This window comes from Parasteatoda tepidariorum, chromosome 2 (genome assembly GCF_982258835.1).
Source record: "Parasteatoda tepidariorum strain Cologne lab strain chromosome 2, Ptep-v5.0, whole genome shotgun sequence".
NCBI lineage: Eukaryota > Metazoa > Arthropoda > Arachnida > Araneae > Theridiidae > Parasteatoda > Parasteatoda tepidariorum.
This window is the reverse complement of record NC_141756.1, coordinates 127,133,456-127,150,276: the sequence shown is the minus strand read 5'-3', so window position 1 is coordinate 127,150,276 and position 16,821 is coordinate 127,133,456. Positions and strand designations below refer to the sequence as shown.

The window sequence follows — 16,821 nt, the reverse complement described above, 5'->3', positions numbered from 1 at the left end:
AGTATTCAATATTTAATTTCAAAAACTTGTAAATTTGTGGTCGCGGAATGTTGGGTTTCAAATTTTTGATTTTAAATTTAATGATAACTTTATAATTACGATACTGATACCACAGTTTTCTTATCTTATTAAGGGCATGTAAGTCCTGTTAAAATATTAAAATACAGATGTTTGCAACTACGTGCATAAAAAAGTAATTTTTTTTTTTAATGAAAGTTCTAATAAAAAAAAAGAGTTTCAAATCCTTGAAAAAAAATTCGTCAAAAGTTGGCATCAACGCCTTGAGGTCTCTAGTAAATTGTAAAGTGAATTTTAATTAGAGTTCTTAGCTGGATGTTGCAGTTACAGATTATTTAGAGATTTGCAAATTTTAATCAGAGTTTTACTAGTTTAAATTGTTGAATTAGAGAAAATATATAATATGACACCCCACTACCTTTTACTATTTAAAGCATTTACTTAAAAAAATGATTTCATTGGTATTTTTTTTTTATTTTCTGAAATTATTAGAAAATGGTCGCTGAAATTATAGGGGAAAAAATAGCTTAGCAACATTATTTAAAAATTAAGGCTGTTGGTAGAAACTATACTTCCCACCGTCTTATATAAGGTAAAAATGCTCAATTAAATAAATTATCTGAAACTAAATGCGGTAGATTTTACTGAGTTGAATTAACAATTTAACTTTTCGATCAATAAGACATTCATTGGTTAAATAATCTGTTGCTTAATTAACGAAAAACTGTAAATAGAATCCAAATGTTTAAAAATACTTCCTATAGGATTTAAGTGGATACCTTTTAAGCATTTCGAACATTGCAAATATTGTAAAACATAACTTAGCTGAATGCCATAAAACTTCTTATTTGTAAGTTCCAAAATTATATAAAACAAATAAATTTTTTGTAAATTTATATTTTTGATTATATAATATAAATAATTTATTTAGTGTGGTGTAGTAAACTTTTATGCATCTTTTCCGGTCAGTTCTCTTATTTCAGTTGGTTCACAACAGCTTCTTTTCACAAAAACTCATCAATTTTAGCATCTAATTTCAAATATGGCGGGGGGGGAGGGCGATATATAGAGGGTAAAGTAACTCATAAATTATTTTTTATGATTCGCCCAAGTATTGTTAGAGATATGTTCCTTGAAAACATTGTTTCAAATCTTTAAAAATGTTAATTTCTTTAACTATGTTGATGTATGTTAATTGTAAAAAATATTAAAAAAAAAAGTCAATATTTTGATTCAAACAAAAACATATTGCGGAGAATGATAGATTTTAAATAGCAAGGTTGGAGAATTTTTTTTTAAAAAAAAGTTAAAATGATAATAATTCATAATGACTTAGGTAGCTCACTAGGGTCATGGTTTTTAAATTCATGAAGGGAAAACTGATGGCCATTGTGAAAATTATATAAATACCCATTTAAAAAATACATATACTTTCTAACATTTGTAAAAAAACAAGTAATTCTCTGAATTAGAATTTTTAAAGAAGTTAGCTATGTGAAACTAAAATGTCTGAACATATGCACTAAATAAAATCATATGTACATACATTTTAGTTACATTCATTTGTACGTATACAAATACATACAAAATGCAGTACGTGTAAATACGTGCAAAATGTATCATTATAAAATACATTGTACTATCTACTGTAAAATATAATCATTTATAAGAATACAATATTCCTGTAATCGTGTATTTAGATTACAAGTAATCACAATTACATGTAATGAAATTACATGTAATCATGATTACATGTAATCCTACATTTTGATTACTTGTAATCCTAATTACCCGTAATCGTTTTCGTTGTGATTACTTGTAATCGCAATTACTTGGAATCATGATTACAAGTAATTGATTACAGTATTCAAAATTGTAATCATGATTACAGCTGTAATCAAAATTTTTTGAAAGTTGTAATCACGATTACAAGTAATTGATTACTGTAATCGACTATATAATCATGATTACAGCTGTAATCAAAATTTTTTGAAAGTTGTAATCACGATTACAAGTAATTGATTACTGTAATCGACTATATAATCATGATTACAGCTGTAATCAAACTTTGTAATCATGATTACAAGTAATTGATTACTGTAATTGAAAAACGTAATCGATTACATTTTCGCTCTACTCTGATGTAATCAAAAATTTTGATTACTTGTAATCGTGATTGCAAGTAATTGATTACATAGCTGTAATTATCTGTAATCAATTACAGTTGTAATCGATTACTGTAATCGACGGCCAACTCTGCTGTAGGGACCCCATTTCCCAGATTGCGGCTACCCCTATATTTTGAAGGTTAACAATCCAAATATGTTAAAAAAATATGTTTATTTAGAGAAAAAAAAAATGTTTTTGTATCCAATTTCGTAACTTAATTAATAGTTAGCACTAAATAATTTGCATATTTGAGGACACTCCCAGGAACCACTAAGATTGACACTTAGTTCGTGAAAATCCGAACGTTAGAACAAAAGTTATTCAGGATTTTTGCGAACTGTATACATCTCAAGTTATGACTCGACAGAGAGAATTGTAATAGAATCATGTATGTAAAAAAGTCTTGGTAAATGTTTGGATGAAATTGAACATTTTGAATTGAATAATATAAATTTTCATCATCTTTCTAAAACTAACATTAGTTTTCAGCTTTAAAACAAAAGAGATTTGTTATTCAATCATTTGCGTTTTTACTTGAATAAAAAGTGTTTTCAATTTTAAAAACACCATTTTGAAATACACAAAAAGTAAAATTAGCAAATTAAATTTAACTTTGAACCATTTTCCTGACCATATTTCCCACATAGCGTCTACACCACTCCACATAGTTAAGGGGGTCAGAATCTTCTAAAATATTTGTTTAAAGAAACTACGTATCTGGTTTCGTAACTTGAAAGAACCATCTGCACTTATTAATTAGCATATTTAAGATCCACTTTTTTTAAAATTGAGGCTTAGAACGTGAAGATCCGATAATTAGATAAAAAAAATTATTCAGGGTGGTCTGCTTTTCTGCGCACTGTACACATACGCTATAAGAAAATACAGGCGTGCATAACTTTTATGTACAACTGTACACAAACATATTACCTAAAAATGTATGTTCATGCATGTATATGATACAATTTATGTACTGAAGTTTATTTATGTAAATTTATTATAACGGTTATGTACGATTTACAATAATTGTATGTACGTACGCCTATACGTGCTTACGTACATTTATAACTGTACATACAACGTATGTAAGTTCGTAAAAACGATCGCAAATGCATTATGCGTACATAACACAAACACGAAAGCACATTGTACACAAATATGTGTATAAAACATACACATTCACATATAAAAATATATTCCTCTACAACAATATATTTATTTGGTCCCCAAATTATTATTGTACTGAGGTTTTGTAGTGTGTGTGTATATACATATACATATATAAAGAGTAATGAGAAGGTAAAATTTCTTCCTGTATATTACGAAACTATTTGTTTGACGACCTGCATTGCATGGCGATGAATGATAAGACCCGATGAGGTCGGTACAATGGAATGTTTTCAGAAGGTTATTTAAAGAAATCATACTTAAAGATAAGTATGAAGAAAACGAAGGCCAGTCCCAAGTCAGACCAATCTATGAAGGCTGTGATCCATTCTGTTCGATGCTTTATCTCTTGAGCTATGTCACCTCGGATCTCCGAAAAGGATTTGCTCTGTTCCAATGAATAGTTGTAGTAATGGACAAATGTCACATTCACATAAAACTGATAGTACATGTAGCGAGTGAACACTTGCAAATCTTTTAAAACAAAAAATATAGATAAATTACTTTACCCATTTTCAGGCCTTTCCTTGGAAACTGACAAATCAAACACGCTTCAACAGTACTGCAGTAAGAACGAGCCATAAAACAAAATTCCCCTACTTACGCTTTTAACTCCATTCTGTTTTCATATTTTGCAATCTGGCAATCTTATTACGAAAATATTTAAAATCAAGCGTGAAAGATTCCGGCAAGTTCATTTGAATACGCTACTCGCTTTACAGATTTCGTTTTGCGCTTTGCTCTGTTATTTCCTTGCATTTTCTGTTTCGTTTACGTGATATTTTTTATGAGTGTGTTCTATTTTGTTTTAATTTTTTTAGTGCTCCTCACACTATTGTACTGATATATTTTGCTTTGACTATATTGATACGATATTAGAAAGCACTTCTTTTTACGGATATAAACGTGTGAGCTGATGAAGAGATTATATCTTTTCATTTACTGTTTTCTTGTTTTTTAACATTTATAATTTGTATTTTTTAAAAAATATTTTATTTTAGTAATTTTTTTTCTTCTTTTTTCAAAATATTCAGAAAATACGGAAAATAATAAAGGTTAAAGACATGAGAAGAAGAAAAATTATAAAAATAAAATTATTTCTGAAAATATTTTAAAAAGAAATTTTATTACCTAAAAGTAAAAAAAAAATATATCAAAAATTCGGAAAACAAAATAAAAAAAGATAAAATCGCTTCATCAGATCAAACGATTATATTCACAAAAATGAGTGCTTTCTAATATTGTATCAATATAGCCAAAGCAAAATATATCAATACAATGGTGTGAAAAGCACTAAAAAAATTGAATAAAAAATAGAACACATTAAGTAAAAAATATACAAAGAAAAATAAAATGAAATCTAAAGAAAATACAGAACAAAACACAAAACAAAATTTATGAAGCGAGTATCGAATTCAAATGAACTTACATGTACCAGAATCTTTCAAGAATGATTTAAAATATTTTCGTAATAAGATTGCCAGATTGCAAAATATGAAAACAGATGCGTAAAAGAAGTGATTTTTAAGGCACGTTCTTACTGCAATACCGAAGAGCGTTTAGTTTGTAAGTTACCTTGGATTGGCTCGAAAATGGATGTGCGCAAGGCAATACTATTTTACTGGATAATTTAAAGTTTATAATTAATAGGGGTTGATATTTAATTATACAATTTTAATGATTTTTGAAAATTAACAATTATTTATAAAAAGAATTGCAAATTTTGTAGGGTGATCCTCATATTTCTGCGGATACATCTCACTCATTTTTGCAGATATAATCGTGTGAACTGATGTGAGATTATATTTTTTCTTTATTTTATTGTCCGGATTTTTAATAAGTTTTTTTTTTTAGAAAAATAGAAATTTTGTTTAAAAATACTTTTATTTTCATAGTTTTTCGTCTCTCTTGCTATTAATCTTTATTATTTTTCAAATTTTCTCAATATTTTAAATTATTTTGTGAGTTCTATGTACTTGCAGCTTGTGCTTGATAATTTTCTTCCTTTTTCTCTCTTTTCTTTTTGTCTTTTGTGTGCTATATATATATATATATATATATATATATATATATATATATATATATATATATATATATATATATATATATATATATATATATATATATATATATATATAAATATATATATATATATATATATATATATATATATATATATATATATAAATAAATATATATTTGTAGAAAATGCAACACCATGAAAGAATCATCAGAATCAAATGAAATTTAATGCAGAAACGACTTGTACTGATACAAATAAATGATGAAATTTTCAAAACAAAAGAAACAAATTAAGCGTCCGAAATCAGTATTTGGTGCAGCCACCACGCGCTGCAATAAGTGCTGCTATACGACGTGGCATGGAGTCAAACAGATGTTGAATATCTGCTTGAGGAAGAGAATTCCATATCGCTTGTATGCGCAACCAAAGTTCGTCTTTGGAAACTGCAGGACGCGGATCACGAGTGAGACGCCGACCAACCATATCCCACACGTGCTCAATAGGCGACATATCCGGCGAATAAGCAGGCCAAGGAAGAAGTTGCATGCGTTGTGCTGAACAGAAGTCTCTAACAGTCCGCGCAACATGTGGGCGTGCATTATCCTGCTGAAAGATAGCTCCAGGGATGCCTTGAAGGAAAGGAACGACTTCGGGCTGTAGCACTTCACGGACGTATCTGTTGCTATTGAGATTACCCTCAATTCGTATCAAATTGGATCGTCCATGATACGAAATCGCACCCCAGACCATAACTCCGGGTGTTCGACCACTATGTCGTTCAATAATAGACTCAGGAAGGCAGCGTTGACCGGCATAACGTCTAACACGAACACGGCCATCATGGGTCCACAAATTGAAGCGTGATTCATCTGAAAAGACAACTTGGTGCCAATCAGCTCGCCAGTCTCTGTGCTCAAGAGCCCACTGCCGACGCAGCCGTCGATGATCCGCCGTGAGGGGAATCCTGTATAATGGCACCCTTGCACGCAATCCACGGCGCAGCAGACGACGACGAATTGACGAAGCCGACAATTGTACACCTGTAGCAGTAGACCAATGTGCTGCCAGCTGCCTGGAGGAAGCTGTGCGATCATTCACCGCCATGCGGAGCAGGTGTCGATCATCGCGCTCTGACGTCACCTTCTGTCGTCCAGTGCCTGTTTTTCGAGTTGTTCGGTGCTCGTCGGTCCACTGCTTCCAAACTCGCATCACTGTGGAACTGTTCCGCTGCATACGAGCTGCTATTGCGCGATAGGAAAATCCTCCTTCTCGAAGGCCGATTATCCTCCCTCGTTCAAACTCCGTAAGTTGCTTGAATTTCTTATTCTTCCGTCGTGGAGGCATACTCAGGTCTCACTAAACGTTTGCCACTAACAAATAATCATAGACTATTTTCAACGTCCCGCTACAGCACTTTATTTATACGCTTTCAGCATCAATTCAGAGGGCGCTGCGCGCGCCACGCACGCGCGATGGCTCTGAAACTTTATTAATTTGCATAATATCCTATAATTGACATTTGCTGCGAATTTCATTTGATTCTGATGATTCCTTCATGGTGTTGCATTTTCTACAAACAGCAGTTTATATATATATATATATATATATATATATATATATATATATATATATATATATATATATATATATATATATATATATATATATATATATAAGTTGTGGAAGTTGTGCGTTTATTCATTTGATCAGTTCTCGGCGAGTTTATTTGTAGTTATAAACAAAGAATTAATAAATTGGGTTATGAATAAACACGGAAGTTAATGGTCTTTAAATAGGTAAAATTCAGAAAATCCCACTCATCTTTTAACCAAATTTGTTTTTTTATTAACACTAAACATACCAAAACCAGTCAAATGACCGTTTAAGAACTTTTGCATCGACAATGCACCCATCGTCTTATCGTTTTTGCACATTTGACTTCATGACTTTTTCTAACAATTAGATATAGTTAATATTCCATTATTATTATTTTTTTTGTATTTAGTTTGTTTCGAATAATACTTGCCGTATACTTATTTCTACCACAACCGGTAATTTGACCGGGAGAACAATTCATCGCTTTATAAGGCTATTGGATCAGAAATGTCATTCCTGTTCAACGTACTGCATTCGATGAGTTGCACATTTCTGCAAAATGACTGTTGCGTGTGTTAGTTGAATCAGAATAAGTGTGAATTCAAATTTCAAGAAAGTACCTAAAATGTTAGATTAGCATTTTTGTGTCAGAAAAGGAAACAAAAACTAAATGTTTTGGTAAGCAGCTCAAATTTTATTTGGATAGCTTTACTTCATATCTAACTAACTGATAGTTTTCACCCTGAAAAATGTCGAAACAATCAGGATAGCACAAGTTCTTAGAACAAATAATATTAATTATAAGAATAATTATATAAGAATTATAATTCTTATAATTATAAGAATTATAGGAATAATAATAATTAGAAGAAATATGTTTGTAGAAAATGTAAAATGAAATCACCCTGTATAATGTCAAAAATGCGTTGAGGAATGAATTAAAAATTTCTTATGCTTTGTGTTTGTAATACATAAAAATAGTGCGTGGAGTCCCTCCGCGCGGAAGAAGTTAAACTTCGTAACCTGCGACGTTAATTGTAGAAGGATCACTAGTTCTATTCAACGACTCTTTTTCCTGCTCCGCTCGCTTCCGTGCTCTGTAATCACGGTAATATTGTGCATTTTTCCCTCGCGGACCTCTTGAACCAGTGGAAGTGCTTGTGGTTGCCTCATCGTCTCGCCATGGAAAATGTATTTGTATTAATAATGTATGTGAATGCGTCATAATGTAATTTCAGAAGAGAAAACCTAACAATCAATTGATATTCACAAGAGACGTACCTTCACATAACCTTAAATCCGTCGCATTGTCCGTGGGATTGTTTTCACTCATTTTTTATCCCAGCAGATCACCGAAGTCAAGCATCACTGGCTACGGTCAGTGTGCGGGTGGGTGAAAACTTGGATCAGTCTGCGTAGGGACCGAGGGTGTGCGGTATGGGTCCTCGTTAAACTGTGCTACCGTAAAGTGCTCGACTTCGCGCGCAGGTCGTCGGGCTACCGAAGCGGGGGTGCCATCCCCTCCGCAGAGGTTAAAAATTGTGATGGCATGTCTTCGGATCATCCTCCGGGATGTTTCCCAGACCGTCGCCAATAGCCCATTGTGGAGCTCTATTGCGACGTAAATTAACAACAACAACAACACTCATTTTTTACAATTGTTATTCACTAAATTTGAAATTAAAAAATACTCTCCTATTAAATTATATGTGTATCAAATCAAACTAAAAAAATATTTATAGAAAAACAATACTTTTATGCTAGTGAGAACCAAAACAATATGGAAATGAATGAGGGAAAACTGGATCCTACCACGTGATTTCCCGGCCAATAAAAATGTAGGGTTAAAAGTTTAACGCAACCTTGTTGGAAGTCGCATAAGAAGTATAATTTCAAAAATTGGCGCATATAATTTTGTTTGATTATAATTTTAGTTAATTTCCTTCCCAACATCCGTATTTCCTACATGCAGTCAAGAAACATATAGTCCGGTCACTTGACCGGCTATGGTAGAAATAGGTATGGATTATGTGTTGGTATGTTTAGTGTTAAATCAGCTAAATGACTCTTATATTAGCTAACTAAGAGATTTAACTAAGAGAGAAATCCTGTAAAGAAGCATTTCTAGACGCTTTCCTCTTTTTATTATCATAATTCTTTTTAAATTTAATTTTTATATCAAGTCAATATTGTCCAATAGTTTTGCCTGCCCACTTGGACACAGTGAAGTAAACAATTTAACTTAATAATTTGTTTAAATAAGTATTCTGGCCAATTAATCAAACAAAATATACTAATAGTTACTTTAAGAATTGAAATGAACGGCAGTTTGGAAAATGTGAGTTAAATTAGAAATTTTTGTAAAGTTAAAGGAAATATAGATCACGCTTTATCCACAACCTTCCAAATGGCGCACTCATCTAAATTGTTTGATTCCTTGACTTTTGACTATTCTGCCAAGTCTGATGCTATAGGTTATTATTGTTGTATAAAAATAAATGATTGTTGTATAGTTTAGGGTAGATAAGGATTTGAAAGCGAAAAAGGTTTAAAAGACAGCTTTAAAAATGTTACAAAGTCTGCGAACAACGAGAAATAGCATTTTCGCTTTTAAACTTTTCAATTGCCAATTAACCTTTAAAAAAAAACTTTAGTGAAGGTAATATTATAAAAAATGGATGCCGCACAGTATGCATAACAAAAAAGTATTTTTGGGAATATGTGTGATCGATTCATAATAATACTTAACAACGATTATTTGTATCATAAAATGTCACTGATTATGATTTTCTATATCTTTCTTGAATTCATCACAAAAAAAGTAAATGTTTATCCTAACTAAATATTGAAAAAAAAAATAAATATGTTGTATTACATTTGACTCATTAATTATATTTTGAAGTTTATTTTCAATCTATACAGTCTCTGGGGCCAAATTATGAGACGCACTGTAAAGATTCTATGTAAAATCTTAACTATCAGGTGATACAGCTTTATTGTTCTTTATGTGATCGTTTGCACCTATTGACGTTCGTCTGTCAATTGGTTAATATTGTAATTCAATACGTCAAGTGCATAAACAATCTCCTGAATAAAAACCTTATACATGTATGTTTAAATATAAAAGTATTGCCTATAAACTCATGCAAAACATGTCATTATTAAAAAACGCAAGTGAGTCTCATAATTTGGTCTAATTGTTATAATATACTAATATAATACCTGCTATAATATTTATATTCTATATTTATATAATATATCGTATAACATATCATATAAATATAGTATATTATATAAATCATATAATATATTAATAAATATAACATATTATATAAATATATATATATCATAATATATCGTTTAATTCATCGAATCGTCGAATTTATATTATGTATCGTGTCTAATTTAACCCATTGATAGACGAACGTAAACAAGTGCAAATCGGTCGCATAAAAAACAATAAATGCTGTGTATAGAGAGTATCACACCTGATAATTAAGATCTTACATAGAATCTCCAATAAATTGGCCAGAGACTGAACATCGTATAAATCGTAATGAATATCTGTATCGTAAACTATCTATTGTATGAATTATACAGTACAGAACCCGTTATCCGGAAATCAGAAAACCGGAAAACCAAAAACCCGGAACGAAATTCGATAAATTTTCCCGCCATTTTTTTTAAAAAAAACATTTTTTTCCTCTTAAGATTTTAGGATTTTTCTTTCTTTTTTGAAAGATGTTCACCTTACCATCATTTTGGAAATAATCATTAGTGTATTACTTCATCGTTTTTTCTTCTTTTTAAGATTATATTTCCAAAAAAAAATTTTTTTTAGTTTTTTTAGTTAACAATAAAAAAAACAGCTTTTTGTAGCGATTCAGAAAACCGGAAAAATCAGTTATTCGGAATAGCGATGGTCCCGATCGTTCCGGATAATCGGTTCTCTACTGTATTTTGAAGTTTATTTCGAAGCCAGAATGGTTTCGATCGCCAAATATGACGTCACCTCTTCTAACAGGAATATTAAGCTTTTCTCTCATCACATGAAAACGAAGCAATTTTAATCTCAAAATATCTAAACAAAAAAAACAAAAAAAATATTCCTACATCCACTAGTTTTTCAAATAAGCATTAAAATTCAGCATAATATTCTTATTATTATTTATATAATAGGCAGGTTTCTTTAAATAACAGACAAAATTGCTCATTCTATATAAATTACAAAAAAAAAAAATATAATAATTATTGAAAAATGCTTACGTTCTTTGAGCGGCTCAATTATTCCAGTTTTGATAGCTTTTGGCAGAGAACATAGAAGATCAACAACTGAAAAATTTAAAAATTAACGATCAAAATATATGTATATATATATATATATATATATATATATATATATATATATATATATATATATATATATATATATATATATATATATATATATATATATATATATATATATATATTTAAACCTTAGAGCTGAGCAAATCTTCTTTTTTTTTTTTAAAAAAAAAGGTGATATTTTCCACGAAAACACAGTGCGTGTTGGAATACTAAACTACAGGAAATAGTAATTGAAATATGGAAATACGGAATACTAATTGAAAAAAAAACTAGAGATAGTGTGACTCAATGAAAAAGCAATTTATAAGAGTTCAAATCTGTTCTTTTTTATCTCTCTTGAATTTAAATATATTTTTAAAAACTTTATTATGAAACTTCGATCCCCGCCGGCCGAAGACTTCCCGTGCAGTAAATGGTGACTGATGCACGTTAAATCTGTCGAGTCACAAAGTCCTCCATGTTTCCATAACAAATCAATACCTCTGGGGGTACTGATCTAGAAGTTTCCTCGTCTATGCAATAATCATAACAGAATGAGAAGGTTACGGAGGTGAACATTAGTAGTCATAAACCCAAAAATTGGGTCGGCTGTTCAACGACGGATATAAAATAAAAATAAAAGTAGTTGCATTTCTTCAGAGATGTTACTTAACTCGAACAAATATTATCACTCTTAATTTTAAGTAGTATCAAAATACTGACATATAAAATGATTTTTCATTATTGTTATGATTAGAGCCCGGGTTCTGATGACCTAAAAAATCTCAATTAATGCCCTTAAAAAGTGCAAAAAATGCCCTTATGAACAGCAAAAAATGCCCTTAAAATAGCAAAAAATGCCCTTAAAATGCGAAAATTGCGCTAAAAATGCCTTATGACATGACTTAATAGAAGTAAAAATATTGAACTGAAACAATGTTTTACTCTTTAAAATTATTATGAGTCGTTTAAAAAAATATAAAGCAATGCAATACTTGTTCTACGTTCATTAAAGTTTGACAAATATGTTTTATATCCAAAAATAACAAAAAAAAAGGAAAATATATTGACTCCAAAACATTTTCATTTTGTATAGAAACTTAAATGAATATAACAACTTCCATCTCATAATATTACTAAATATCAGAATTACAGTGGATTATTAATTTTTTTTTTAATATTTTGAAATGTAAACGAGCGTCTCTTGTCTGAAAGCAAATTTTTATACCAGGAGAAGCTTCTTTCAACGTCTACTGATGTTATTGGTGCGTACTTGAAAAGGACGGTCACACTTACTGACAATACTTCTTCAATTTAAAACGATGTTGCTTCACCTGTTAGTATCCTAGAAATTTTCTTCATTGTTTGAAAGCCATTGTAATAATAAAAAATTATAAAAGATAATAAAAATTAGAAAAATTTAACAAAAAATTTAAAAAATGCTTTAAAATGCAAAATACACCCCAAAATTTTAAAGAAAATGCCCTATAAATCTCAAAAAATGCTCTAAAGGAAAAAAAATGTCCAAAAATGCAAATGTCATCAAAATCCGGGCCTTAGTTATGATTATTGCATGTTGAATTGAACATGATATGTTGCTTACTGTTGGCTATTCACGAGTTTCTTCGCTTTATTTTTGCAAGAAAAGAATATTTTTAAGGAGTCGATATTTTTTTTTAGTTCAAGTTTCAAAAAGTACCAAACTTATTTTCTAAAGCAATTTACATTTTAGTTCATGGTGGCTGGGGTAAAGTAATCTATCGGGTCACAAAATCCTCCAAGTTAATACCTCAGAGAGGGTCCCTATATAAACGGGCTATGACCAAGAAGAAAGGTAGTCTTACTTCTTGCGACTTCACATACGAACTGCACGCTGCTTACTATGTTGCAGAGAAAACTGAAGGCGCCCATTTTACCCATACAATCTTCTTTAGCGTCGTCGAAAGCCCTCAAACACCGATTATAGGGGCTGCCATACCGACTACTGCACACACTCACGATTCTCATAAGCCATTCGAATATTGTCTTGATAGCCTCAACTGAAAAAGAAACAAAACAATTTTTTAATATAAATAAAAAGACAACATAAATAAAAGACACAAACAAGTATCATAACAATAGTTCGTTCACCAGGAATTGGCTCCGCCTTCATCACGTAGTGTCCGACGCTATTTTTGGGATCCTGAGCAATTATGCAATCTTTATGTGCATTTTTGAAACATTATATGATGTTTCTCTCTTTTGAGTAAATGGTTCGTCCATTTTGCCACACTATATTTTATAACCGTCGTTGGACAGCCGACCCAATTTCATGGGTTTATGACTACTAATATGTTCACCTCCGCAGCCTTGTCATTTTGAACCCAATCCAGAAGACAAGGGAACTCCTGGATCAAGAATCGGGAGAAATTTGCCTTCGTGGAGGACTTTTTTGATGGAGCTAACCCACATTTGCTTTACATAGAGAGGAAGACCACGAGAACTTCCCACGGTTAGCCTGACGGCAAGGGGACTCATGATCTCTCTATTACTGAGGATATTTCACGTCAGCCCTGTGGTCGGTGCAAGCCGGATGTGGAATTCGCATCGACCAGCCATTGCCGGGATCGAACTCCGGTTCACCTCATTGGAAGGCGAACGCTCTATCCCCTGAGCCATCGCGGCTCGCCACACTGTATTTAATCAGTTAGAGTAACGAAAGTTATAACAGCAGATGATAAAGCGAAGTGGGTGATTGAAAAATAATTCACTGTTTGCGTTTGGCGTGCATTAAGGGTTGAAGTGAACTCTTCGTCCGAAGAGGTGGAGCCAAGTGCCAACTCCTGGTGAACGAACTATAGTCCAGAAGCATAAGATTCCTTTCATATAGATTATACTAACGTTGAAAACAACAGCTCAAATATAAAAAGGATGCAGAAACAATACTTTGGAACTTCTTTCTTGTAATAATAACTCTCTATTCTGTCATAGCTTTTAAAAAAAAACGCTTCAGTCTTGCAAAATTTTTACTTCAATTGTGCAGATTGATTTATTAACGTGTTTTTTTTAAATACGCATCCTTTTAATCCCGCCTGTATTGGAGGGGTAACAAATTTTTAATATGAACTATCGATACAGAAGTATTGTTTCGAATTCCTTTCCTTCATATTTCTTTCTACTCATTTTAGTATTTGTAAAACTCACTGATTTCCAGAAACAAATCACGAATGGCGATGAAAGCTTCTTTTACCTGGATAGCGAAAGATTTCAAAGCTTTTAAAATATCTCGCATGGCATCAACAATAACTGCAATGAAAGGGAATAATAATTAACTTCTGAATAGTAATATTATTACTAGAGCCCGGATTTTGATGACCTAAAAAATCCCAATTAATGTCCTTAAAAAGTGCAAAAAATGCCCTTAAAAAGTGCTAAAAATGCCCTTAAAAATGCGGAAATTGCGCTAAAAATGCCTTATGACATGACTTAAATAAAGTAAAAATATTGAACTGAAACAATGTTTTACTCTTTAAAATTATTATGAGTCATTTCAAAAAATATAAAGCAATACAATACTTGTTCTACGTTCATTAAAGTTTGAAAAATATGTTTTATATCCTAAAATAACAAAAAAAGGAAAATATATTGACTCCAAAACATTTTCATTTTGTATAGAAACTTTAATGAATATAACAACTTCCATCTCATAATATTACTAAATATCAGAATTACATTGGATTATTAAATTTTTTTGATATTTTGAAATGTAAACGAGCGTCTCTTGTCTGAAAGTAAATTTTTATACCTGGAGAAGCTTCTTTCAACGTTTACTGATGTTACTGGTGCGTACTTGAAAAAGTCAGGTCTCACTTACTGACAATTTATCTTCAATTTGAAAAGATGTTGCTTCACCAGTTAATATCCTAGAGATTTTCTTCACTGTTTGGAAGCCAGTGTAATAATAAAAAATTATAAAAAAATAAAAAAAATTAACAAAAATTTTAAAAATGTTTTAAAATGCAAAAAAAGCCAACAAATTTAATGAAAAATGCCCTATAAATCCAAAAAAATGCTCTAAAGGGCAAAAAATGTCCAAAAATGCAAAAAAAATGCAAATGTCATCAAAATCCGGGCCTTAATTATTACAAAACAGTTATAATATTTCCATTCAAGTGAGGTGAAATCGTTTGCGATCAAAAGACCATTTTTTGATCCATAAAGTTGGAATGATTTGTAACAAGGAGAGATGATCAATCCTGGTGGTCATCAAAAAATAAGAAGAGATAATTTTCTTAAATTTTAGAGTTTTGACCCTACTTTCTTTTTCAATTATAGAAATTTAAAAAATGAATATACGTTTATACTAATTCTAACAGCTTTAAAATGTAAAACATTTTTTAGGTGTAGGAAAAAGCGAAATGGGTATTTCCATTAAAGAGTGTCAATAAAAACAGTCTCCTAATATTACCCAATAATTTTCTGATTTAAAGTTTTCTCCTTATTTTCTTTTGACACGAAATTAATTTAAAAATATATATATTTTGGTATATTTTAATTATAAAAAATATCGTGATCACCGAAAGGCGATCACAGGTTACCCTTATGGCAAAATGGTTGTTGTCTAATTTTTTGTGCAGCCTCTGTAAGTTTATTCCATGGCATCGTTTTTTTTTTCTTTTCTTGTTTCAACTGAAACCTTAGGGACAGAGTCACTCAGTTTGGGACCCTCTTTATGTGTGATATTCACCTGAATTAATATTGAAAACGATCCACTTTGAACTATAGCCTAGAATTTCTGATTTTTTATGAAAACAATAAAAACAAAAATATAGTTCAAATGATGAAATTCTTTTTTATTCATAACTCAAGAAGTATTTATGGGATCTCTCTGGCCCCATACCTAAAAAATAAACTCACCCACTTAATGCATAACAAAATTAAAACTGAAAAAAAAAAAGAATTTTTTAAAAAAAAGTTATCAAACAGCAGGGGTCGCCATAGCGACGCATGCGCACTGTTTACTATTACGCTTGAGCACAGTTGAAAAGTGTGATGACGTCCAAATAAGGTTCTCTCGCCATCAAACCCAAAACAACACCCATTTTGCCAATGGGTAATATTATGTTGAGTAAAAAAAAATGTCATCCAAAAAAGAAGTAAAATGATCAATACATACAAAAACAGCAAAGCTCTAACGCCTGTTGAAAAAACATTTCTGTCTTGTTGCTTTAACTGGTCACAATCAACCTTAAAAGAACTTGGTTCATCTTCGATGTTCCCAGCTTTCAAAACCAAATTTTGACTGTATTATAAGAAACACTTTTTTTTGTGGCATTCAGTTGCACCGAGTTTATTTCATGGTACATCTGATCTGTTCACGTGACCATTTTGAAATGCTGTTTTGGTGCACACGATAATAGATAAACACAACAGCCTTTGGAATGCCAGCTTGGAGAAAGATTAACTACTACGGGAATGGCTGCTGTTGGAGAAGAGGTAACGCCCCTCGGTGGAAAACTTTTCACTCAACCCGATATTAA

At 31.1% G+C, this 16,821-nt stretch overlaps 1 protein-coding gene across 1 annotated transcript in view; it reads right to left on the bottom strand.

The window, feature by feature from the left end:
* Window positions 1-16,821, bottom strand: part of LOC107452575 (DC-STAMP domain-containing protein 2) — a 45,898-nt gene that overhangs the window by 20,678 nt on the left and 8,399 nt on the right. Inside the window, exons 4-7 of the mRNA XM_043052394.3 lie at window positions 14,486-14,587; window positions 13,147-13,341; window positions 11,240-11,305; window positions 3,615-3,828 (exon numbers count right to left, since the gene is read on the bottom strand). Coding sequence (XP_042908328.3) covers window positions 3,615-3,828; window positions 11,240-11,305; window positions 13,147-13,341; window positions 14,486-14,587 — 577 coding nt within the window. The remainder of the gene's footprint in view (window positions 1-3,614; window positions 3,829-11,239; window positions 11,306-13,146; window positions 13,342-14,485; window positions 14,588-16,821) is intronic.